At 39.4% G+C, this 27,669-nt stretch overlaps 1 protein-coding gene across 30 annotated transcripts in view; it reads right to left on the bottom strand.

Annotated features, from left to right (window-relative positions):
• Nucleotides 1–27,669, bottom strand: part of MAST2 (microtubule associated serine/threonine kinase 2) — a 226,634-nt gene that overhangs the window by 87,013 nt on the left and 111,952 nt on the right. For 27 of the 30 annotated variants that reach the window (XM_054210749.1, XM_054210738.1, XM_054210728.1 and 24 more), the window contains one exon: nucleotides 23,218–23,249. In XM_054210749.1, coding sequence (XP_054066724.1) covers nucleotides 23,218–23,249 — 32 coding nt within the window. Of the gene's footprint in view, nucleotides 1–14,484; nucleotides 14,692–15,476; nucleotides 15,510–16,589; nucleotides 16,779–23,217; nucleotides 23,250–27,669 lie in introns of those variants that run through there. The other 3 variants (XM_054210743.1, XM_054210745.1, XM_054210744.1) reach the window with 2 other exon arrangements.

Genomic DNA, 27,669 nt, shown 5'->3' with positions numbered 1-27,669 from the left:
TTTTTAATTAATCTCCCATCTTTAAACAAATCTTAAGTAACCCAAGTGGATTTTAAATTTAAAAAAAACCAAAACAAAACAAAAAACAAGCTTACAATGCCACCTAAGATCAATTTAAAAACAGAAATCCACTCTCCCCCTGAAGCCAGCCGTGCCACGTAGACGTCAGTCACAGTAAACACGAACTCCTACGTAGGACCTGGTGCCCACAAAACAACTCAACCAGCTGAATTCTGACAACAAACGCAAGCAGGCATCATGTGTGATGCGCATCAGAGGGTTCCCACACACACCCCTGCACAACGGCCACAGTTCACTTTTCCCCTTTTGTGCCTGTAGAAGGTCCTTGCCATGTTTTTGCTTTTTCCAGGCTCTAAACAAAACCTCATTGTAACAGCCTTTTTTTCTTTTTCCTTTTTTTTTTTTTTTTTTTTAATTTCAATATGCAATCTATTTTCTTTCTATTGTGGCTTTTTTAAGCGCTTCTGCCAGTAGGAAGGCTAATGATGTTCTCATATTTCAGCCTTCTTGAGTGGCTTTTTATCACAGACATGAGAAAGATGACAATCAACAGCTGGCACTGCCTTCCATGCACAATACAGCCCTTTAAAAATACATATAAATGTCTGGGAGAAAGAAATCCCAGTAGGCTCCCTTTAGCTTTCCACAGAATCACATGGAAGAATTAGAAGGTCTTCATAACTTCCCATTAAATAATGGCACATTTTTAATACACAGATTGATCGGGAATCGCAGTAGCTAATTCAGCAAAGCATGTCCTTCCATCCGAGCTTCAAAACAGGGAAATGTGATTTTGTGTGCTGCTGGAACCGCATCTCTGTTCAACACAACCATCTCTTCTAGTGCTTTTAAACATTTATATTGAATCTAAATCACATTCTGCTTCGCTATCACAAAGTTAAGAGTACAACCAGACAAAACTCTGCCACTATCTACTAATGATGAGAAAAAAAAATAAACACATTCATTTTTGTATCCACATAATTAAACACATCAGTCAAGTCTAGAAACTGAAGAACAGCGTTTTAATATTACATTCAGGATATTACGTGACCTTCCAATTCCAATAAACCCTGGTTTTGAAAAGGTATAAAAATACTCAGATTTACTCTGTCAGCTAAAATATGAATTGAAATTGCCAAGCAATAATGGAGGGGGAAAAAGTGTTCAGTTAACTAACAGAATAAACCTACTACAACATTAAATTCCTGACTGCTTATAGTTAGGCAAATAAGATCACCACCGGCTAAACTCCCTAAATTTATATTAATTGTGCTTTTTTTGAAAGTGATTGAAAACTCAGCAGTTGAAGACATACCACTCATCATGTCCCTGTACTCAGCACCAGCCCTTCCACACCTCTTACAGGAGAGACACAAAAAGGAGAAGCCATTTTAGGAGAAGACTTTCCATGGCCATCAGTGTCTTACTGCTCTACGGCAGCATTAACCCAGTGAAACCCTGTCCGTCCTCCGCTGCTCTTGGGGAACAGAGGGCACCCCAAGCCGGACAGGGGGAACGGGATGGTTGCTATCATCTGAAAGCCGCCCGTCCACCCGCCGTGCTATTTAAGGTGGTTCTGCGGAGCACTTGCCCGGGAACTGCAAAAAGCACTTTGGGAATTATGTAACACCGGTTCACAAAAGCAGAAATTTCTTTAACACTTCATAGTCCCGCTTTTCAACGTGCCCGTCCCACATGCCAATGGCAGAATCTAATCTAGCAAATCAGTACCTGCAAAGCGCTCATTTTGGGACTGTCCCCAAACGGTAACTACAGAGAAGTTCAGAGTACCCAAAAAAATGTGAAGACACCCTACTTGGAGATGCAGTGTTTTTGCTAGAAAAACAGAACACCACAATGAAACCCGTCAAACATCTTTTTAAATAGCTCATGTCTTAAAATATGACAATGTCAACATTTGCAGAATTTGCTTTAGTTGTAACAAATGTATGAAGCATAAGGATTTTCTCACATCTACAATGACAAATGAAATCCTTCTAAGGAACCATATTACTGTCTCTGCATGATAAGCAAAACATTTTGCAAAATTAGGACTAGAAAATTCTTACTAGTTCAAAAATAAAGCCTTCTGCATATCAGAAAGCATGTCAAGAAAAACAGCGCACTCACATAAACAGGTTACGAGATGTGAGATGAGTTTTTTATTTTATTTCACTCATAAAAACATTAATACGTCTTTGTGAATTCCTGATCCGGAGCTATTCCAAGCCTGAAGAAACCTCTTTCTTTATAAAATTCTTCCACTTGCCTTTCAGGATATTCAGTCTCCATCAATCTGCCTAATGTACCTTCTCCACTTCATGCCCAACTTGTCCTCAGAAAAGACCACCTGCAGAACATTTCAGCAGCTCCTAGGATGATGGAGTATTTCTCTGCGGACCAAAAGTGTAGTTTCCAGGGCCTTCCTCCTAATGACACTGCATCCACCGGACAGTTATGAATAGCCAATGTCAACGACTCCCCCAGTTTCTCTTCTTTACCATTACCAAAGTAGGACATTAATTAAGCCTGACATTAAATGAGAATGCAATTAGGCAAACAGTCCACACGAAACCCATTACTTTCTGGACTTCTTTCATAGCAGCTACATTTATCACTAAATAAATTCACTTCGTATAAGACCATCTTCTTTTAAATAAAACCTGTAATTTTAAAACTAAGCTGAACTCCTTGTAAAGTTTGAAGTGGTACCAGGGAGATCGCTGAGGTCATTTTGCAAAAAGAATATCCCGAAGTTCAAAACTCTTGTGACTGACTACGTTTTAAGTTGACTATATATCAAGAAAAGTTCCCACAAAATATTCTCGACTATATTTCTTGACTTGAAATATTTTTTAAATATTTCAACCAGGATGAAACATGTAGTAATCTGTTAGCTTTCAAAAAACTTTCCTGACTCACATTATGGTAAAAGAAAACTTATGATGGAAAATAGCTGAAACATTAATTGGAAAAAAACCTCTCTCTTCCTAATTGTTCAATCACTTGAATGGTTACATTGTACTAAGTGTCACATAAATACATGATAGTTTCAGACTTAACTTTTTTTAACAGTCATATAACTTTTTTGAATAGCCTCAAACCCACAAATTATTCACTAGAAACACCCAGAAATTAAAACTGTTCTAGTAGCAGAGCTAAACTGTCTGGAGGAGTCACAAAAGAAAAGATATATTATTTCTCTGTAAAGAGAATATCAATTTTATTTTAAATTTTAAATGGTATACCTAACAAGCACGGAAAATTATTTCACTATAAGTAAGCCTAAGTTGACGCAGATGAACTGAAGAGATATCTGTTCTATATCACTAACAACACAGTTAAAACTGTGTAGTGTGTAAAAACTCCAGCAGAAAACTTTGGTCTTTCAAAACAAAGAAAGGAAAAAAGTTCTTCCTATATGCTTCTAAAACAGGAGAGTTCCTTTAAGAAAAATTACATGGAAGATGTGTGTTGAGCTATTTGGGGCATCATTATTATTTGAACAGTGACCTACGCAAATGAAGAACAGACTGAGCAGACTACAAGCTCAAGACATGTAAGTAACAGTCTGACAGAAAACATTAAGTTGAATACAGCATTCATTTTTCTATCGTTATTTGCTAGGTTATATAATCTTAGATTTCTTCCTTTTATGGCAGAAATCATCCCACCTCCAGAAATCACCAAGCCAATACAGAACTAAAGAGCCGTACCCTTCTGCCACAGTGGTTCACGCAGATTTTAGTCGCCACCTCTGTATAAAAAGCTTCCCAAAGACACATCTATCTGAGATTAAACTAAGACCTGATGGCCAAGTTTTTTGGGGGTGAAGAACAACCAAACTTCCCTCTGGTGTGCATTTCCCATGCAGGGAACATCCTAGCGACTGCACTAGTTAATGATTCAAAGGATCAGAAACATTTACTGAACCGAGGCAGAACTAGCTATCAAGCACTCTACGCTCATATGCCTAAATAAAAGCTGCCAACTTCTCATGTAACTTTAATCCAGCACAGTAACTGAATTAACAGGGGTTGCCATCACAGTGGATTGCCTGAAATGCTATCTAATGCACTACAACATCACGGCACGGCTTAAGCATAAGCGACTGCTCTGATTTCATAGTCCTAAAACAACTCTTACAAAATCGTACTCGCTTGGATATAGAGGATGTTAACTCCAGGTCTATCACCACAATTAGTATTTTCTAAATGAAAACACTACCAAGTAGTGATAAGAAACAAGCACTGCTAAAATACAAAGCTAATTGTGCCCCAAATCCTATGAATATTTAATAAGAAGGATTCTTTCTTTGTATTTCTATTTACAAAAATATCACTTATTAGTATGCTAATACTCCATACAACACTATTCTTCCCGAATAACACGAGTAAGATATTTGGCAACTTCAGTACAACATAAACTTAACATTATTTCAAGCTCACAAAATTGATGATTGGGCTCAGATGCCACAGAAAGGTCAATTAGCCTCTTTAAATAAGTTACTAGAACTCACATTCTTTCCCTAGCGCTGTCTTCGTTATGCGTGATTCAAATGTCAGTTGTCTTATTTAATCAAATGTATCCTCAGTATGCGATTCAAACACCATAAATAAATGAGAAATGTTATTTGAAAAATAACAATACTGAACATCCGTTCTGAAAATTTCACTTCATGCTTATGCAGAAATCTTCTAACATTTTGTCCAGAAGGTTCTTGAAGACACTCAATAACACTTGCAAGAAACACAGCATCACAGAGAGCGGCTATAACCTCGATGTCCTCATCCAAAGATTTTTCCTCTTCTTCACCAGCCAAAATTTATCCAAAGGAAAACAGAGATTGAGCCTCCTGTTGCCACCGTAGCATTTCTTCATCTTTATCATGGATTATTTATCACGATACACTTAAAACTTACTTTCTAACCCATAATACACTGTTAATAAATTCACTGTGCAACAGTTTGCAAACAGGAAGATACCTCCATCTCTTCTCCTGCCACTCCAACCTGCATCAGCCTCTCCATGAAGAATTACAGCATTTGCATCCGCCTCAGCTCTTTGCAAAATTCTCCCACCACTGGCTCCCTGCGCTCAGTAACAAGACCGGGCTGTTGCTGAATTCTCCTGGAAGAGGGGTTTTCTATATATCCCAAAGAACTGTAACACACACAGTCTTTGACAGACATTGTCCATGACCCATTCCAACAAGACTGCTGCAGCAAAGCAAATTTGAAAAAGCAGGTGTTATTACCCTCTGCTTCACTGGGAAGCTACAGCGCAGAGCTTAAAGGACAAATTAAGATGAAAAGCGACGGCAAAGGTGGTTGGCACACTTTGTGCCTTGGGAGGGATTGAGGACTGAAGAACTACTGGTGCACGCTTAAATCTAAATCAAGAAGAGGCACAAGCAACTAAGGTAAAATGAACAACGCCAATAGCAATGAGAGGGAACAAAGTTGCTATTTAAGTGTGTGAATGAGAGGGATTTTTGTTACTCAAATCACACCTAGAAGCTCACAACAGCAAAAAGGGCTCCCCTCGTCGACCACAGACTTCCAAGACCCCTCCCACGGCAGCAACCGGTGCAGCCACCGTGCCAAGGATCAGCATGGTGCCTCCAGGCTCGGGGCTACCCCTGGTACCAGCCAGCAGGGACTGCTCTCACCTCTGCGACAGCATTCTGCCCAGAAGACCAAGTCAAGCCTGAACTCAAAAACGAGCTCCGGCATCTGATTTCTTTCTAGGTATAATCCAGGCTGTTTGCTCCAACCTGAATCTCCGGTGCTGGACCTTCCACTCTGCAGCTTGTTTCCCCATTTCTTGGTTAACACACTTTGGCTCGGCTGAAACGTTGAGGATATCGTAAAGCCCTCGTATTTACCACAGCTTTTCTGAGACAAAAAGCTTATTTTGTAGGATGTTGGCTAAGAAGAGTTATTCTGGGAGCAAGGGGAATGCTAATGTAATGAACAGACTAAGAGGATGAATTTTACATTTTCAAACATAAATTCTTAATGAAGTTAGAGCATGGGATAAGAATAGACTTTACAAAATAAGCCACGGTACAGAAGAGACATGAGAAATCAAAACCACCATGCTTGGGAAACATCATGAGTGCTGGTATACAAAAAAAAAAAAAGATAAAAAGTTCATCCAGTTTTTAAGGCAGAATTACGTCCTAATTTGGCCATAAATTTTTAACATAAGGTGGTCCCTATTTTAGTTATTCCTTTGGAATAATATGAATCTTCACAGCAAAAGCTTAGCTTTTAATCTTAAAGTCTGGGAAAGCCATGATAACATATCATCAACCAGCAGGCAAACAAATTGCTCAAGGTTGTGAGCCTCGGAAAAATATATAACTTACAAGACAGAATGAATGTCAGAACGAGCCCAGAACACTGATTTTTATATAACTGCACGTTGATACATCTCTTTAAACTGTTTTACAGCAATTCTAGGAAACCCACAAAGGTGATGCATTACAAAAGTAATGTTTCCGAAAATATACATAATATTTAGAAGCTCTTCTAAGGAAGATATTTGTTTTATATATAAGACTTCTAACATGTATGTCTGCCTATATATAAGTAGGGACATACATGTTAGAGGTCTGGAACACAGAAGCAGATTTAATAAATTAAGATAAACTGGCCCAAACTGAATTCTCTGCTTTGAAATGAAAGTACACAAGAGACAGATATGGAACTCTTAATGATTCCTTCAGTCTCCAGAGAAAAATTCATTTTAAAATACTAAAAAGAAAATTTAAAAGTTTGCAATGCTAAATCTTACCACACTCTACTGTAACACATCAAAAGTGGTGCAAATAAGTCTAAATAATGTAGCTAGGAACCAAAATATGTAACAGAATTGCTCATTTTTTAAATAAATATGACTTACACAGCCCACCTCACCAATGACCTTTTAAAACACCTCAGACATAAAGAAAAAAGAAAATGTGGATAAATGGTAATATTCGTCTTTTACTCACTTTACTTTCTTTTATTCCAAATTTTTATTAGCTGAGCTAGCATTATACAGATTTTATAGATTAGCGGAAGAAAAAAACTAACAAAATTTAAGCAAAATGTATGCAATTTTAAATATTTTCTAACAAAACCAAATTTAGGCTTCTGCACTACCTATAACAATGCAACTAGTAATAAAAAGCAAATAATATTTCCAGCTCGTCAAATTATCTGGTACAACACACAAACTACTAACCAAACAGATAAGCCGAGACAGCACAGATCATGCATGCAAATAAACACCACCTGCTTGTCCGAAGAATGTACTTTCTGCAGAGAAAACATGACTTGCGAAATTATTAAATAAAGTACTTCTCACACCACCAAACACTTACAACAACAGTATGTAAAAAGTAGACTGCGGCCTTCTGCGGTGTAGTCTGCAGCTGCCCTTATTTTTAATAAGGGGAAAGTTGCAGAAGCGACAGGTCACAGTTTTATGATCCATCTTGATATTAGAGGAGGCTGCGCGCGCTAAGCCATGGGGTGCAGGCTGGAACACGTCCCCATGGGCTGGTCCTCTATGTCAAAGATGAATGCAGCTGTAATCAACTCCATTTTGTTCAAATTAATTGCAAGTTCTCTGCGAGGGCAATGCAGACACTCGTGACTTAAAGGAACACTTCTGGTCGATATTTGTGTGTTGATTCACTTGGAAAATTGGACGTTTAATGATTTTGGAATCTTCCAATTTCTCGGAAGCAGGATGAACAAACAGTTGCATTAAAATGAAGCGTGGAGGAAACACGCTGATAAGGATTTTTACCAGATTTCTTCTGGCTAAACGTTTTTTGCCCTAAACCTTTGCTGAAAATTATAATTTGAACTGTTCTGTTGTTATTTTAAATTTCTCATCTATTGACAAATAAAACTGAGAATCACAGGAACACAATATAACGGAGAGCACAAAAAATAATAATTCACCACCTCAGGCAAGCTATAACCCAAAAATGCATTATCACCTCTACTTGTGCAGCAGGTCTTCTAATAGAATCAGAAGTATTACTTCCCCAACTTTTTTGTTTAGTGTTTATATACATAAATGCCTCTCTCAGCCCAGAGACGTGACAACGTGACTCTCATTGCACAGCAAGTCTTTCCCAGACGGCTGGATCAATAACATCCCTGCTTTAAAGACCCGAAGGGCTAAAGAAAGGAAAGGAGAGGGAGGACAGGAAGGAAAACAAAAGCACACACAGAGCTCTTTCACCACAGCAAAGATTACGGTTTGAAGATTTTATTTTAGAACATTAATAATTCATAATGACAGTGTAATGTAAACTAGGTTAGAAGATTATGCTCTCAAGTACCACACAAGGGATTGAATGACAGAATAATAAACACTAGCCAAAGTAGCAAAATTTGAGGAGATAAACGAGGGGAAGAGAGAACTTGGAGGACTAAAACAAGCATATTTGAGGTGAACAAACAAAAACAGGAAAGAGAGACACTGAAGAAAAGGGGAATACAGACACAGACTGTAGAAAAGAGAGCACGAAAGGATAGGTTATAGAGGGTGAAGCTCTCTTGCAGGCCCTCTGGCATGGCACGGTTTTGAATATTCAAACAAGAGCTTAAATTTGAAGCAAAAGTTCAACGTAGCTCAGGATAGCAAGACACAGCTGAAATGGGATACAACTTTTAAAACTGGTGCTATGTTTCCCCGAAATCTTCTCTCCTTCTTTACATTCTAAACTTTCCTTAAGCTTTCAGGTTGATATTGATCCACTAAATGGTTTATCTATCTACATTAGAAATTGCAACTCACGGCTTCAAACAGTAATTTTTTAAGAAAACAGATCTGAAAGGAATCTCCTGCTGATGGGCAGGAATAGTCCCGTGCTAATGCAAGCAGCTGTGTCATATAATATCTGTTTCTCCCCAGGTCGAGTCTGTTAAATCGACACTAGGTACTCGCTATTCGTACATCCCTACTGCTAGTGCTTCAGTGCAGGATATTAACGGGCCTGTTTACGCGCTCACCGATTTTCCAAGTCAAAACTAAAAATAGCACCTGGTTGCTTCATAGTACAATTAAAAACAAGTTTTGGAAGATGCATAGAACTGTCTATCAAGAATAACAAACACATGACTGCCTGGTTAAGAATATATGTTTCTTTCTCAGAATGATTCCCTTACCAGGAATCTTTCAGCGCAGGGGTTGTTTCCGTATCTGTATTGAAGATCAAAAGGTCTTGAGGGAGAGACTATGTGGAAGTCAGAATTCTGTACAGAACTGAGGACACCGCTATTGTTTGAGGAAATCACTGTTATTTGAGGAGGAGGACAGAAAAAGAAAAGCTTCAATATTTACAACAGTCTCCTAAGAACCTTCTGAGCTTTTTGTTCCTCACTAGAAGTTGCTAGCTTGTCCCAACCATCCCAAACTCTTTCACCAGTGCAGAGGTAGTAAATGAGTCAGCTCATATGGAGGTGTACCAGCAGACCACGGCCTTCAAACACAATTACATAGAAAACCCAGTTAGGAACCACTTGGTTTATAGGTGAAAAGGCTAGCAAACATTAAAGCCCTCCAACTTCTGAAGTCACGAGTACATATTCCCCCCTGGGAGCCTCCAGTTCCCCACGTCAAACCACTGGGTTATGCTTACAAGTGGTCCCACGGTGGGCAGCCAAACGGTGAGCCTGGAACAAGACAAGAATTCACACCTCAGGCTCCAAACCCCAGGGTTTAACTCTTCTGCTACTGCAACTCCAGGCAGGACGCAGGGATTTTAGCATTTACATAACCTCTTCCCATGAAAAAATTATACCATTCAGGCCACCATGCATGAATATTTCCAACCATGTGGCAAGCACATGGACAGTTTCCAAACAGCATAAGGAAGACAAAAAGTTATCTGAGCCTGTCAAGTTTTAGGTATCACCAATATGTCCCTCCCCTGTAGTTTCCATCTCCTAGATGGGAAAACTATTCCCAAGAATAATAACTGGTCCAAAAGAAAAGGAATAAAGATAAAAATTTCCATTAAAAAAGAAATGAATTCTGGGAAACTCATTCGTTCATGCAATGTGAGATGCAGATTACAATTCAGTTGCCAAAAGATTACCTACTCAAAATTCACCATTTCACATTATGCATAATGATATATTCACAAAGTTGTTCTGTTACTCATTATTCCTGAATTGCTTAACTACATTGTTTCCAAAAGTGACATTATACTGTCTGTCTTGCAGTCAACTGACCAATTATTTAGCACATTTAAGAAAGCAGAACCTGTACCAAATCAAGCACTAAACTTGCTGCAAAGACAGGACAATTTCCAAATGTCATTCAAGCTGAATATGGTCCTCTTCATTAATCCTCTGACATTTGTCAAATAGCAAATTCTAACTAAAATCAACTCTTAAAACCTGTATCAAGTGACTTCTTTAAACTAAAAGGATATTTAAGTAGAGATAGGAAACTATCACCAACTCTTGACAAGCCTCGAGGCATTTCAAAATAAAAAAATATAAAGAACCTCATCAAGTTTGAATTCCGAAATGTTTTTTATCTTCCCTAAAAATATGCACTTCTCCTGTTTACAGGTGCTGCCCTGCTGTTGTAAAATATCTGTAGTCTTCAAAACTCAAAACACAGGTGATTTGGAAAAGCGCGTGCCAAGAATACATCCTTACACTATGGAAGGGATCCCTGCACCTGCCTTGAAGTAGAGGGACTGGAGTTACGAGACCTTCATGAAGACACACCAGCAATCCCAACACACGAGAAAAAGAACCACAGTCTGATGGCAGACCCCATTCGGAGAAGGTGGATGTCTCCATGGCCACCCCTTGGTGAAGGTGAGCTGACCGGCTCCCTGCAATGCCCGGGAAGCCCACCTATTTACTGCACCAGAGCAGACTCGCTGAGGACGCCGCACGTCGAACCACGCTCATGCATCCAAACGAGCCATCGCTCTAAATATAGGTCTCCCCTCATCCACTGCAACAGCTTATATGAAAAAGGCTTTAAATAAAGGCAGGCAACCCTCCCGGTATATTTGCTGAACGTCTATGTATAATATAGTCTTGTTACTTACCACAGTTATTGATTAAATGCTTGTTTCCTAGAATAGGCTTTTTATGTAAATAAAGTAATATATTCTTAAATTATATCACAGATGTCCATAAAATCCTAATTACATAAAACTCATAACACTGTAATTACACACTGATCAAGTAATTATGTACTGTGCTCAAACACTGAGTATTTTGGAGCAACATTAGGTTTCCCATTTTGTTTTACTTAAATGAGACAACTAGGTTCTGACCACCACCACATTCAGAAATGGTCACCAGACTTTGTACAGGCTAGGAAAAAACAACAAAATCCATGAAACTATTCTGCAAAGCTACAAAAAATTAATAGCTATTATCAATAGACTTTATTAAGGCTAGAATCTCCAAGGGAAAACATTCCTATAAAAAAAAAATCTCTACCATATATCCCTATAAGAACATGTCCCACAACTGGCATGAATTCATTAAGTCAAAATAGCATGAGAAAATACCCCTTGAATAATCCAGCTGAACCCACTCTTCCCTTGATTTGTTAGGGTAAAGTGAATTTCCACTGAGACTCCACCTCACCTGCAGCAACCAGAGATGCCAGAAATACAGCACCTGAATGATTTCATCCTTGTTGCCACAAACAAATTAATCCATTTCTAGAATTACTGAAACTAGCTTATTATCTTGCTGAGGGTGTTACAGGGAGCGTAACGTTTTTTGAAGTGGGGGGAAATGCATGTTCCTTTAACCTCAAGGCCCATCACTTCCAAGTTAGAACAATTAATTTATGACCTCTTTTAAGCAACTTGATATCAAGAAATGCTGTAAATCCTTATTTTGATTAAAAGATAAATATGGGTGTACAAAGACTTGCCAACTCATAAAGAGGACCAGCTGTGAAACATGGCCTCATTTTCTTCTTCAGTAATTCGACTTCCCTGCTACCCCCATAAGAGTGCAAGCCAGATCCCAAATACAAGACTCAATACTTCAGTTTAATTTTGGACATCATTCTCTTTTCTTCCTAAAGATACATGACCTTAATTCCAACCCACAGTTGCATCAACTACAGCAGTCTTATTTCACCTGCTATCAATTTATTTTTATTGTAATCATGCCACGTCACATTTCCTTTTACTCTTTTGAAAGGTTTACATTATTTTCAATCGTTCAAAAGTTATATATAAAGTATGTTCATTCTTAATTAGATTAATTCTTTCGGAAGCCATGAAATTCCATGCTAGCTGTCAGATGTCAGATGCACCAACAGTTGCTCATCCATCCATGTAAAAATATCGACACCACAAAAAATAGGCAAGAAGGGGAAACCTATGTAGATACTTGCAGACACAATATACAGATGGTAAAAAATGAGAAAGATTTAACATTAAGGCATAGGCTTTTCTAGTTACATTTTCCTAGTATCACGTGCATAGCCATGGAAATGAACCACAGCCTGGCTAACCTGAGGGTGTTAAGCTGAGTAGATCAATGATGGTAATAACTTGCCAAGATGGACCTTTGCTCTAAGCGAGCAGGAATGGCTGTCATTGGTACCGTAACCAAGTAAACAAAACTACAACAAAGAACGACAGGATAAAACAGGATCAAGAGCTGCACAGGTGAAAGCAACAAAGACGAAAATAAAAAGTTATTATAGTAGACCTAAGCTCTTTCACAGAGCTATGTATCTGTGAATCATCAACCATTCAGTATTTAGAGAGCAGATGGCTGGAAGGTCCCCATATGTGAAAAATATTATTATCAAGGAGAGTCCATAGTAACAGCAGAATATAACTCGACACCAAGCCTTTCATATGAACTATTCTTAAAGAGAACATTACTCACTGGCCCATGTCAAAAGCCTGAAGATTGAAGGTTTCTCAGAGAAAAAAGGCAGTAAGTAGCAAAAAGGCTTTTGAAAATAATCGATAATCATTAGATCTCCTCTCCAAAAAGAACAGTTCTCAACTGACTTTAACAGTAATCTAATTTTGAGAATTAATTACTATTTACGAGTCTGTTAATTAGCCCTAATGCTTAACAGCATTTTATCGCCCTTGTAAAGGAACATTACCCAGTACCAGCTTTTAAATAACACAAAATAATTTAAAACTATATTGAGGACAATGACACCAAAATGTTGAGACTGCTCTTTAGTCACTTCACTGCAAGCGCTGCCAAAATGAGCACCATAATAAGAATTTTCACCAAGCGCTGCCCAGTGTGCAGGAAAAGCAGGAGACACGCTGGGCAAGGACTTCTCTCTTCACGGCAGTGAAGTACAGACGAAGACGACACCCCTTTCCTGTGCTGACAACCTGATTTCCACCCAACAGATGTAATATATGTTACTCTCCATTAGAGGGACAGATGCCTAAAATAGCCCAATGTCACATTTTCTTGTTACTCCTACCAGAGCTGGACAGCAAAAGCAATCTCCCTCTGAAATAACAGTCCAGATTCAGGGACTATTGCATTACCACCTGATGAGTAACTGAAATTTGACCAGCTACATCCACACTGCAGCATGTGAACTTCAAAACCAGCCCTCCGATGGCTCTGCTGGCTCAAGTTTTAAGTAGGTAACCACCGAGCTCCAATTTCATAACTGCACACACAAAGATCTCTATCTTGTATTAGCCTTTGTGTGGGACAACCTCACTGGGTGAAGTTTCTTCTTAGTGAAGAAGCTGAAGGTTTCCACTGGAGCTGCTGACGGCCAGACATGTGCATAATAGCACAACGTGGAGGCAGGGCTATTGCTAAAGGAAAAACGTATCAGCCAAGCTCTCAAATCTTTTAACACAAGCTGAGCTGGTTTGGACTTTTTTCGGTTTACAAAGTCTTGTACCCCACAACAGGCTTGATTTTGCTGGTTATCCTTTGTAGACCCTGTGTCTGCAGACAGAGGCTTCAGCCTGCTAGCTTCTCTAAGAAACTAAGGTGGGTTTACAGCGAACAGAACAAAGCACGACGCGTTAGCACAGACCCGCTCTTCTAAGCACAGGTATTTAAGGACCCCGCTCTAGGCTGTTTTACTTTTAAGTTGGTTTTCTTGACATCAGCGATACCTGGGAGGGTCCCCTTGCTCCATGGTACAGGTTGCACATGCACTCAGAAGGTAGCACAAGGTACAACCAGGAATTTGCATGCACACACAAGTAGACAGGGTTCTATTCCTCAATTTTATATTCTTCCCTACAGCCTTAAACTACATATGAACTAGAAAAATTTGTACCAACAAACAATAGCGACCTGAACCCTAATGACTGGAAGTAAATTACAACTACAGTGCTGTTTCCTTCTGTTAGATATTATTCTCTTAAACTATAAAGCTGGTAAGTTCACAAGTGGTTAGACAACACCAAACTGTTAGAAATTCCTAGTTGATACCTCTCCTTACCTCCACTGAAAGGGATGGCTGTAGCATGGACTAGACGGATTGCTCTGGGGTTGTGAGTTCAGGTAAAATACTAGAGGAGAAGTAACAAGTGCACAGTCAGCACTAAATGGGAATTTAAGGTGCTGCAGACCTGGAGCAGATGTAGGAGAGAACGTGTGCTGATGAACATCACTTCCTCGGCAGTGGGAGTACAAAGGAGAGGAGATTCTGACAAGGTACCACAGTAGAGAAAAAATAAATCAGGGTCAATATCACATCTTCTGCTTCCATAAAATAAAAAAGAAAAGATATTTCCAAAATACAAGTTCTATCTTCTCAATAAATGCAATAAATGCAGTCATCCTTTTGATTATCATCCAAAACAAATGTATTTGACTGTATATTAGCTAGTCAACATTATTTATCCACTATGAAACTCTTCCAATTATCCAAATTCTTTTTTGTAGTGATTTCCAGGCTTTCTGGAACATACACCACTGTCAATCCTTCATGTAAAACATTTAATTGAGAAAAACTAACAAAGTTGATAATGGCACCAGTAATGGACATGGACCATTTGTATCAGAGCCTTCACAATTTGGGAGCCATGGTTCCACACCATGGCTGCAGCAACAATAGAAACACACAACTGTGAAAACATGAATTACAAGAACCATTAACTAAAAAACAACAGTGTTTATAGCCACAACTAATTAGGCGTGAAAGCAGCACTGCAAAATGGCTTTATTCTAAATTTAGCAATGGGCAAACTGAGGCACAAAGAGGTTAAGTGACTCGTCCATAGCACATCCGTGGCAGCATCAGGATTACAGCTGAGGACATTGATTCCCAGCTCTGTGCCCGGTTCTGTGCACTGTTCTGCTTTTGCAGGGGTAGCAGCCAACACGTATTTGTATAAGCAGAGAGCACAGAAAATTTCTCAAAGTAGCTGCTTGCCAAAAAGCTGCAAACAGGCTTACACGTAAACATAAAAAAGAGGTTCTAACACCTACTTTATTGTACTATACACGATGAGATGTCCTTCACTAGAAATAAAGTAAAAATTAACTTACAAATATTGGCATTATAAAGTGTGCTTATGCATTAGAATACAAACCAGTGCCACTGTATTTTTACAACTATAACTTTGATTTTGATTGAGGAATGAAAAAAGTTTCTATTTACCATATTTAAGCATAAAAGTCAGCAAAAAGGAAATCTGGGACATGCTTCAATTTTGTTTGATATTCAGACATTTTACTGCGGGAGTCCTGAGGTCAAGCATGTTTGTCAATGTTCCGTGCTTTAAATTTCCTAATGAACCCAAATACTTATCAGTAAGTAACCTTTACAGATTGGAAATCCTCCCCACTAGCAATCTCTTCTTAAACAGCTGATGAGCTTTACAGTCCACAGCCAGAAAAGGTTAAGCCTGCCTCTTACCCCGCTCCTCCCTTCACTGATAGATTCATTTAACCTCCTCTACTTATACACATAGTATTAAATACACAATTTCCTTAACTAATAGAAATAATAAATATAATTCCGAACATCCTAAATAACAGCTTTCTTTAGTAGATTTCAAAGCATTTATAAAGGACGCAAGCACTAAAAAGGCATTGCTTGTTTAAATTTCATTTGTAGAAATACATGTGGCAATGGAAATAAAGATTTTTTCGCTTCAAATCTAAGAGTGTTCAATCGCATTCTTAATTTTCAAAGATAATAAAGGTAGCACAGGTTTCTGTAGATTTGAGCCCTGTGACAGCTTTCTGTATTAAAAGTACTTTTTAAATCTGAAGAGTGATCAAACTAGAAAGAGAGAGTTATAAACATTCAGTTTTACCACATTAATTAATGCGTGGTATAAAACCTAACTACACTGTACCCCATTTAAAAACATTTAAATATTGCTCTTTTTTGGCTATACTTTATGGTAAATGCTCCACAAAAGTAAAACGTTAAATCTTCCAAACGAAATTTTGTCTACAGCCAAATAAGCGCGGCAGATAAAGGAAGTTCTATCAAATAAAAGCAATGCCTATTGTCTAATGTCTGGCTTGTTTTTCTTCATAGTTTCAATTTCAAATGTTTAAGTGCGATTTATTTTTCACAACAGTCCTTACTGGATCCGCAGAGATGGGGCTCCAAGCCTCTGTTTCCTCCGTTTCATCATTGTGCTGATATTCTATGTTTCTTCCCAGCGTAAGAGGCTTAGAGCCAGGAAGAAGAGCCCACCGTTATCACTCCAACGCAGAGCACAGAACAATCACCGCAATTCCAAGCTCTTCGTGTACTCCCAGTGCCACAGAGACCTCAGGAGTTCAGTAATGGTCCAGATTAATCACACTGCTCATGTCAAAAACCTAATTATTTAAAAAAAATAATAATAATCTTCTGCGAATCTATTCATAGCATCCAGAGAAAGGAAATGAAGCCCACCAGTACGAAACGAAGGTGCAGAAAAGTCCAAGCCACAAATGAGCCATCTGACCCCTCATGCAGCCAGCAACGTAGTCCTGACACGCTCGGGCTGAGCCCGCAGCAAATCAGTGACAAACTTCTCCTGGAGCTTCACAGAGCGGGAACAGCCGCTCTCACCAAATCAAAAGGAAAGCATAAAGCCAAAGAGGGAGCGATGGCACACTTGAAAGGATTCTGGCAGAAATCTCACATAGCAGCTTGAAAACTCACACTGCGATAGGAATAGAGTCCCCGCTCCCACCCGAAGCCCTTGCAGAGTCATCAGCGGTGCAAAGAGCAGCTGTTCTCCACCGGCGGGGGAACGCCAGAACCATCCCTTTTTCAGATATCAATCCCCTTAAGCGCACACACAACTTTAATCTGAAAACATCTTCCTGTAACTCCCAAGCTGCGTTTCAGCTACAAACTTTATGGATTCTAGAACCAAAAACAGAGCAACAGCAATGCAGCAGCCTGGGGAGCCAAATGCTGAAGGGCGGGGGGGCAAGAATCACTTTCATCAGGAGACAATATTCCCTCGTACAATGCAAGTCTTGCATTTTTGTTTGCAAATGGCAATTTCAATCAGCTCGAAATCAATTTCATGCCATTAACAAAACTGCCCAAAGATAAGATCCGATATTTTTTAGTAAGAAGACAGCTTTCCCCTTAAAAATTCCAAATATAGATATACTTTAAAGTGTTAAATACTGTATTTAGGCAGGCAAAGACTGCTATTCAGGAGTACTCATCAACCAAGTCAAATTCAGGATTATCTTCAGATCCTGCCATGAGTCAAATCACAGCAGGAGTGCCCCACACTACAAGATCACAACCTCTCAACAGTCTCAGAAGTAAGGGCCAGGGTATCCATTGTGGCTGGTCCTTAAACAGCCAGAGCCCCTGCCCCCCCCCACGCCGTGCCTTCAGAGTAAGAAAGCACAGCAAGCAACAAAATTTAGTACATTATATCTAATTTTATTATACTTATTAAATGGGACCCTGGATTGAGCAGTGCAAACTTGATACCAAAATCTGCACAAAAGACTTTTCTCACTTTTAAATGCTTGATGAAAACCTCCATAAATTCTTTGACTCCGAGATTACAGTATATACAGAACACTGAAATCCCCCTTATTCACTAAATCACTTCTTTTATAGAAACAATGCTTTCAAACTATTTTTAAAGCCTAATATATGAATAGCAACACTCCTACAGAGCACTGCAGAAATAATTCGGCACGTTCCACCTCCAGAGCCAGGCCCACATATCAGCTTAAGAGCAACGGGTTATTTTTGATCTGCTTCTGTGCAGCTCAGAGAAGGATGGAGTGGTGAGAAAATACCACCTCTTTATCTCCCCATCTATAAAAAGTATCATAAGCAGAAAGCACTGAATGGCAGCATTATTTCTTACTCTATTTCCAGATCCAAGACAAAACAGAGTGCAAAAGTAGCAAAACTCCCTGCGCCTTTTCAGAAACATTTTTTCCTCCATTTCCAGCACTTTGGCTTCTCCACGCTTGAGGCACAGCACTTGCTCCTGGCAGGGAAACGGCATCGATCGATCCCCAGCAGAAACACTTACCCGCCAACACGAACAGAAACGGAGTGATATACTCCATTTCTCTGCAGATACAGAGGAAATTCCCACAGCACCTGAGCACGGCAAGATAAAGCCATAAACCAGCACTAAAGGCCAGAAATTTTTTTCCTGCCATCAAACTTCTTGTTGTTTCCAAGCTCTAGGCATTAAAAAGAATACAAGTAGAAACTGATCTAAACTGGTATTCAGCATATCCTTCCAAAGAAATTCCTTGGTGTGTTTGTGTGTTATTTTACTGTCAGGAAGCTGGGGGTAAGTTTAGCAAATTATGATGAAGACTCGTTTAACAAGACACCCTATGAAACGTCCGGGGCTGCAGCAACGAAGAACGTTCACAGGTTTATAAGCAGAAGGGGGGGACAGAAAAGGAGGTAGAGAAAGAGAGAAAACGAGTCCCACAGTGGACATAAAATTGACTTAAAAAGAGATTAGAAGGAATAAAGACGACCACAAAAGCCTTGCACATGTCTTTAGCAAACACTATCATGTTGCTTACCAAATTTCATAAAGACAGATATAAAAACTTGAGGTAAATACTATTTCTTATCAGCACCTATCACCATCAAAGCAGCAGTTTGTAATATTTGATTGATTTAAACATGTATTTTTACTGCATATATTCTAGATCATAATTATTTTTCACGTTTCATATGCCTCCATGTTCTTTTTCCTTTCACACACAAATTTTAAAAGTATACTTGATACAGATGGTTGATAGCAGGAAAGAATTAACAAAAATAACTTGCATCTGAATTTAAGAACTGGTTTAGCAAATTCAGTTTACTGAGGAAATTACTCTTTTCAAATTTAGACATAATTTGGGAAAGCAGTATTTTCTTTTTAGAAAATTTTATGTTTAGATATTACAAAAATTACAGCAACCCGAGCTAGTAACACTGCCTAATAAATCACAAGGATTTCAAATACAAACCCACATTTTTCATAAAAAAGCAGAACGGCTCAATGAAGTTAATGTTATAAACAATTGCGTTTATTAAAAATGGGGTACTGAGCAAGAAACCAGGTGGCTCAAATGCAACCCCAACTCAATTTAGTGACTGATGATGAGAAGAAATAGTGAGCTCCAAGGATGGGGTTGCGCATGCTGCAGTCACAGTGAAAATCTGGAATTTCCAGCCTGGTCTCTTGGATGCCGAGTTGCTGTTACACACATGAACACACACGTGTCTCATCTCGCTGCGCAGTCCCCACCTTTGTCCTCTCAAGTCTGGAACGTCTCCGGTGCGCTCCACGTGCAGGTGCACATCAAAACCATTTCAAAGCTGAAGCCAACGGTTCGGCTGAAGCCAACAATACAAAAACCAATCTCTGTATACATGCTGCAGCACCAAAAGAACAGAACAGCATAATGGCTGAAAATAATTAAACCACTTCCACTAATAGGATGGAGATCAAAGTTTGGGTCTATCACTTCACATTTGCTGTTAGAAATTAAAGAAAATATTCATGAATGGTAATTATTTTTGTGACCAAAGCATGAGAAAAACATAACCAATACATTTATATGCATAATTTATTAAAGGAAAACTTTGAACTCTGATTATTGAACTGCACCAGACAGAATATAACTACTTGTTCCTGTTCTTATACTTGTATTATTCAACCTCTTTGCAGCCTACAACTCAGTTGAGTATAATTTCCTTTACTGTATTAAACAACCCCCCTACAGAAACACGCACACTTTAAGCATATTAACAACAAAACGGTATCTAAATAATCAGGCATTCCTCTTAATGTCACCCTGCATGCAATTCCCCCATCTGCTCTACATGCCTGCTCACTCTGTGCTGATTATTTCAAGATCAGACTGCAAGATCTCCAAGGGCAAAGCCATCCTTTATGGTGCGCTTGTGTTCCCTTCTGCTAATAGGGAAGCAGAGTCGCTAATCAACGGACTTCACAGACTCCATCCCGCCATTCATTCTGTTCAGCTTCTACCCAAGACCTTCTTCAAGTGACACAGTTCCTCATGCTCTCCTGCCAAAAATACTGGGACATCTAACTCCACTCCTCCTTTTTCTTAGTACAAACAAGCGTAGCAACTGTTGTTGTCCATGCCTACAATCGGTTCATGCGCAATGAACTCATACTGATCCAAGTAAATATGAAGCAGCATCAGTCTGATAAAGAAAATTTAGAAGCGTTGCCAGGAAGGGCTCACCCTTCTCCATTCGGCAATGACAAATACCCTGGCTAATCCACAGTCTAAAGCCCTTCTAACTCAACAATGAACCAAAGCAATCACCCAGCAAGCAGCAATAATCAAGTCTTCCTTCTGCTTCTGGCTGGCTGGAAAATAATGACTTCCTCCCCAAATACAATCTCTTTACGGTCGTAAATGCACCCCCCCCTCCAGACTAGCACACAGAAAAATGCTGAGTGGCTCTGTCTTTCTACATAACACAATTGCTACTGAACTGCTACAAAGGCTGGAGTTGTGCAGAAAATGGATGCACCTCTTGAGGGTTCCTGGCTCCAAGCCAGATACTTCGTCCTTCTGTCAATTCCTGCTTTTGCTTCTGTCGGTGGACAGAAGTCAATGAACGACAGTCAGCGTATCAGGACCTAGCTACCTCCATAACTATCCCTACTCGCTAGCTACAGCACAACAGCAGCTTTCAGAATAAATTTTATTTTCAGAATTTATTTTTGCTTATGTGGTTCACTGTTAAGTTGATTTGAGGAGGGGAAAAGTCTCCAGAACAACTGAGAACTGCCTACATTCTGTATTTAAGTGCACATTGTTAGGCCATCCTTTTTGACAGGACTTATATGTGGCTTATTATATTATTATAATACACACACACATAATAATTATTCCCTTTCGTGTATAAATTTCTCTAATTCCTGATTTGAAGACTAAGAATGGATTTTTTTGAATTCAAGTAAGCACGCTGCCACTGGAATATGCAAATCATGTACATCAGCTCCACAAGACCCTTTTCAGTGATGCTATACACTTAACAGTGCAGCATCAACACAAATATACACAAGCCACAACGCACTACTGACCTCCTAAATAGTTAAACTTTTCAAACAACAAGAAATCATTTGGTAGAATTGACTACAGAATCTGTAATTTCAGAAACCGCAATCAAATAATCAACTAGGTAACACAGGCAACTACCCGAAAACATTTCAATTCTTCATAGACTTTCAGTCTCACTCGTAGCTGCAACCTTGTGCCTAAAATTTATGGCCTGGATCTCCTTGACACAGGGTGCTAAATTTCTTCACATAATGATGGCTTAAAAGGCACTCACTTGTGGAAGAAAACTAAAGTGAAGTAATGAAAACTGAAGGTGTTAAGTCAATATAGAAATAAAACGTTCAGTCATTCGGTTTAGTTACTACTAAATAAAACATTACACATTTGAAGCACTTCAATTCTATCTCAGATATTTCAAATGTAAATGCATGAGTAGTTTTGTGTCACCCACCTCCACGCTCGACCGAGGGAAGGAAATATCTCTGGCATCCTCAATTTCAATTCCAAAAGTTTTGTATGAAAATATCTAAGTCACATTAAACAAAAGCCCTACTGGTAACTCACTGCTCCGCTATTTGTTCAGAGAACCTTCACAATCTTAAAATCACGAACACCATCTTTCTTAAAAATCTATCAGATATAGTTAAGCTAGCCTTAAAAAAAAAAAAAAAAAAAAAAAAACAGTCAGTGTTTCATGTCCTTTAAATAACTCCCTGGCTGGTTTACCATTGTCATATGAACTAAACAAAAAGGTCTGGTCATGCCCCATTTTAAAAAAAGGCCTTTTGATCCGTTGTATTGTTCAGCCCTGAATCACTGGCACTTTCCAAACACTGCATTATCCAAACACTGGTTCTTATACAAAGGGGAGAGCTTGCATTAAAAGACTGAAAATCATTTCTCATTAGAACCAGAAACCTGAGGAAGAAAGGTTATATATGCTTTTTGTGAGCTTCATGTCTGCAGTACACAAGCTTCGGGAAACAATTTTAAATCATAATGCAATAGCAGGCAGTACAAAAGCTTTCTCTTTTATATAATGCAATCAATAACACAGTTTCTTCCATCAAAAATCTGTAAGCATAGCAGAAACTAAGCACTTATAATATCATTGAAACACAAGTTAGTTTGCTAAAATTTGTTAAACATCATAATGTATATTTTTTAAAAAAATGCTATTTGTTTAAACCACATTTTTAAAAGCCTACTTTTACTGACATTTGCTACTTTGTAAAAATATCTCTTACACTGCCTGCTCCACAAACACCTGACCTGCATGGCCCAGGAGCTGCGTACTTAGATTTCTGTCAACAGACTCTTTGAAGAGCAGTGATCAAAGTTGTCCATATCACATAAATAATCAGTGACTGTCGAGTCACTTCAGCGATGTCAGTGCGAGCAACACTCAACACTGCAGCTACTTCCGTATCACGATCAGCTCAAGCCGATAATTAGAAGTAAGCTTACACTACTACTACTTTTCCTACTACACTTAAGGAAATGAACAGGCTTCAGCCTCGGAGAAGTGCTAGCTAGCTGTTTGCAAGTGCAGGACAGATTCTTGAAAATGCCAACAGAGAAAATAGAGTATCTGCCCATTTAAATGATTTCCACAATTAACAGCTATATATGTTCAAAACTAACCAAGTGATGAATAAAGAATAATTATACTTACAAGCTTCCTCTTCTGGGGAGACTGAGCTCCTTCTGAAAAAAAAAGAAAGAATGAAAATGTTACTTGGTATTATATATTATTCATTTATCAATAAATGACTCTGGCAAAATTAATAAAAAGCTGGCCATTTCCAAACACATGCTCAGTGTATAAACTGTGCACAGCACTTAAGAGGTGAATCTGCAGACATTCATAGCACAGTAGTCTGTGGGACAAAAGCTACTCGTTTTGTCAGAATAATCACTGCCTTTGCAGTCACAAAACCAGAAGCACTCAACAGAGCAAACATAACTTTGAAATTCAAGCCTAAACGTAGATAAGGCGGTAATTAATTCTATCCTACATACCTCATCAGCGTTATATCCGAACCACTTCCAGCAGCGTGGTACACATTATCCATAGAATCATAGAATGGTTCGGGTTGGAAGGGACCTTAAAGATCATCTAGTTCCAACCCCCGGCCCTGGGCAGGGACACCTCCCACTAGACCAGGCTGTTCAAAGCCCCATCCAGCCTGGCCTTGGACACTTCCAGGGATGGGGCATCCGCAGCTTCACTGGGCAACCTGTTCCAGTGCCTCACCACCCTCACAGTAAAGAATTTCTTCCTGATATCCAGTCTAAATCTACCCTTTCAGTTTGAAGCCTTCACCCCGTGTCTTGTCATTACACTCCCTGATAAAGGTGCCTAGCACCTGCTGCATGTACCTTCCCACATTCTCACCAAAAGGAAAAATTAACGCAACAGAGTGGCTCTTGAGGGTTTTTTTTCCAAACGTACGCATTACTTGGGTTATATATTATAACAAAAAACCCAAGGTCAACAAAAGATAACTCCCACTTAAAAGCGACATTTTGCACCTAAGCGGAGGAAGACCGGGAATTTTAAGGTTTTTATTTAAGCAAACAGGCCGTGACCATCCAACAAGGCACCGACGGCGCTGACCGCGTCATGAGGCGACACCCAGCCGCGTCCGTTTTGTTATTTTCAGGTCCGTCCCAGCACACGGGTGGCTCCCCCCGGGTCCTGCGCCGCCAAAGGCCGCCACTAGGTGGGAGCCGCCGCCCGCCCGCCGCGCCACGCCACGGCCACGCCCACCGTGCGCAGGCCACGCCCACCGCGCCTTAGCCACGCCCACAACCCCGCCCGCGGCTTTTTGCCTTTCACGGTGTTTTCCCTTCGCTCCGGACGGAGCGAAGGGAAAACACCGTGAAAAGCAAAAAGCCCCCCCGCGCCCCCTTCGCACCGGCAGGATGCCGGGCCTGACACGGCGGTGGGAACCGAGCTTGGAAACCGGTGCGGGGATGCTTCACCGCAGCTTTTCACAACCCGACGGGAAATAACGAAACAGCCGGTTCCCATCTCTGACCGTCAGGATGCTGATCTAACCCTGCCGTATTTTCGTCCCCGCTAAGGGAGGGGGGGGAAGAAAAACAAAAACACAAACGAAAAAAATCAGTGTTTTCACCCAATATGGAAAAAAGTCAATAGAAAAAAAAAAAAACACCAAACCCAAATCCATAAAATCCGGTCACCTCTTTTCCATATTTAGTTAGGGAGCACATGCTGATTTAAGTGATTAACAATGTTATTGACAAACTCTCAATGAGTGGTCTGTTAAGTAATACGCTGGACTTTACTTAACAAAGTTTTTCAAAGATACCAAAACGTTACAGCTACTAGAACTAAAAAAAAATAATAATAAATATATCATTAAATCTTAAACACGCTGTTGTTATTTGCGAGTTCTCTACAATTTGAAATTTCATTGCAGTTTAACAGCACTGAGCAAATTTCATGTGCGAATTATCACCAGGCTGACAGCTTACAGCACCAAGAAATAAATTCCTGTCATCAGACAAACTTGTCAAGATCTAATCAAAACATTTCAAGTATGTAAGATAATAAATCATTAGCATCTATAACAGGTTGTGTGTTTTATATTCTAAAAAGGTACTTCTCCCACTCTCATTTGTTAGAAAGAATTAGTTTCCAACTGTGAAGTCTACGTAGCAATGACAGCTTTTTGCCACGGCAAATGGATAATAGGTAAGGTATTACATATCATATATTATTCTGTTTGTGTATGTAGTATATTACTTATATAAGCATACATATCTCTTACATCACATGAGCACATGTATTTAATTTATCCTCTTTAAAGATCTGATATAACAAAGGTGCTTAGCAGAGGGTACTTTTTCTATTCAAATGGCGTATTTCTATTTATTCCAACACTGTCAGACCCAGGAATTTTCAGAATGAATGTGGAATTTCATGGTACTGGCTGAAAAAGGAAAACAATGACCTTTAAATGTCTTTATCTACCTTCTAATTTTTGAGGTTTTAGGGTTCACGTTTACAGGCTTTGCTCTAGTCATTAGGGCTGAGAAGTCACTTAAAGAGAGAACACTTCCCTGCAGCAGCGCAGCTCCGCTAATTGTGACTTACGGACATACACCATGGGAATCGTGATCCAGTAACAGCAGTGGACAAACCTTTTCCTTTCTTCTACTGTACACTTGTTTTACTCAGACAATATCACCTTTCATACTTCCTATGATGTGCTAATTCAGGATTAAACACACGCATTAAAAGGAGGACTGACTTGGTCTTTGTTCCTGAAATCATCCTTTGAAATCTGTGATCAACTGAGTTTCCAAATACGGAAAAAAGAAAGTACTAGCAGGTGCCATCTCAGTGCAATTGAAATATTATTCTATCCATGTAGCAGTTGTTTCATTCTGCACCTCCACCTCGACAAACACAGTGCAGCTGTGGAATCAATAGGCAGTAGTTCAAATTTAATACCTCTCTGGTCTTGACAACAAAGAGCACAATCAAAACAATCAATTTTTATACCTGTTGTTCCACTATGCCTCATTTTGTGTTAAGTCTTAAATTCCCCTTCAAAACCCCCTAATCAGCCATGCACCAAGCCATGCCCTGACTCCCGCAGCACTTTTCCCGTCCTCTGGAGAATCACCAAGCCCAACCCCTGCAGCTACTCGCCCTTTTCTGCTCCTCCAGAGCAGGGCTGGTGGCAGGTCTTCTATATAATCCTCAAACCAGACCGTGAATGGTGGGACCAACTCAAAAGCATCAGAGCTAGAAGGTAAACGACTGTGAACAGCATAATTATGAGCTTTTTTTTTTACTTTCCAGTGACTTACTGTCAAAAAAATTACATCTTAGGGAAGAAGAAAGGAAATGCCTGAAGCTGGAAGCGAGGGAGCAGCCTGCAGACACACTGATAACCCATTTCAGGGCACCTATTTGAGGATGTCCCACTGTTAGGATAGCACTGCAGATTTCCAGGAGATAGAGCGGACAACAAAAATGCCCACCAGAGATGGGGATACCCTCACAGGGCGGAGACTCTGCTGGGTCTCAAGATGGCTCAACACTTTAATGTGTGCAGTGGGACCAACTGAGGGTTTACATCTAAAAATGATAGGGTAGTTTCAGACATACAAAGCAGCACTACAAAACCACTGATTAAATTATTATGCCAAACATCAGAGAAAAGTCCATTGGCATTTCAGAAGTACCCTATAAAGGTGAAACTCTGGTCAGAATCAGTTTTATAGTACAGATTAGATTATAAACGATTATAGAGAGTAAACGATAGTAGTGTGATTTGACTGGTTTCCATCCACTCCACAAAGAAAAAAATAAACCACATTTTAAGAGGTAAGATAACTAATAAAAGAGTGCTGAGCTGTGACTACTTGGTCTGAAACACTGTTTACAGGGTGCAGCTATAATCCTTTAAGTAAACGTGCTTTATTTTTAATTTATCCTAAAAGACATCCTTCATGTAAGGCCACCATTCTGGTGAGAACTGTGATCACAAACATTCAAGATTTCAAACTGCCTTTTCCGACAGCACATCTGCCTCCCTGGGCACTGGCGCTCCCAGTACCTCTGTGTATTACCATTATTACTTCAGCCAGCCTCCATGCCACCCACTCTCTAGGTCAACAACGTAACCCTTAATAACCCAAAAGGCTTACATTTAATATTTGTTTTCTATGAAGTGATAAATAGCATAAGAATATTTTAAAAGCTTGTTGCACGCTATTCACACAGAACTTTCAGAAGTGGAAACAAATAACTACTTTCACAGGTCTTAAAAAAATAAGAAGGGTATTAAATCTTACAGTACCCAAATGACAGGAGCAGACTGTTCTGAAAGTTAATTTTTTGTATCAGTTCCATATTTCAAGGCATAATTAGTAAATATGCTACTTGAGCTCTACATGACAAAAGAAGCAGCAAATTTTCAGACAACTAGTTATAAATGAACCTTGGGAAAGAAATGTGGAATTTATAAAAAGCTGAGTCTAATACCCTCCTTCATAAGAGTTCCTTATGTTTATTTCCATTTATCTTAAGTTTATTCTCTCAGATCATGCAGATGTAACATCAGTTGGACACTGTGACATGCCA

This window comes from Rissa tridactyla, chromosome 8, assembly GCF_028500815.1.
Source record: "Rissa tridactyla isolate bRisTri1 chromosome 8, bRisTri1.patW.cur.20221130, whole genome shotgun sequence".
Lineage (NCBI taxonomy): Eukaryota > Metazoa > Chordata > Aves > Charadriiformes > Laridae > Rissa > Rissa tridactyla.
Note: the sequence above shows the minus strand (reverse complement) of the source record. Positions and strands in the feature narration are given on the sequence as shown.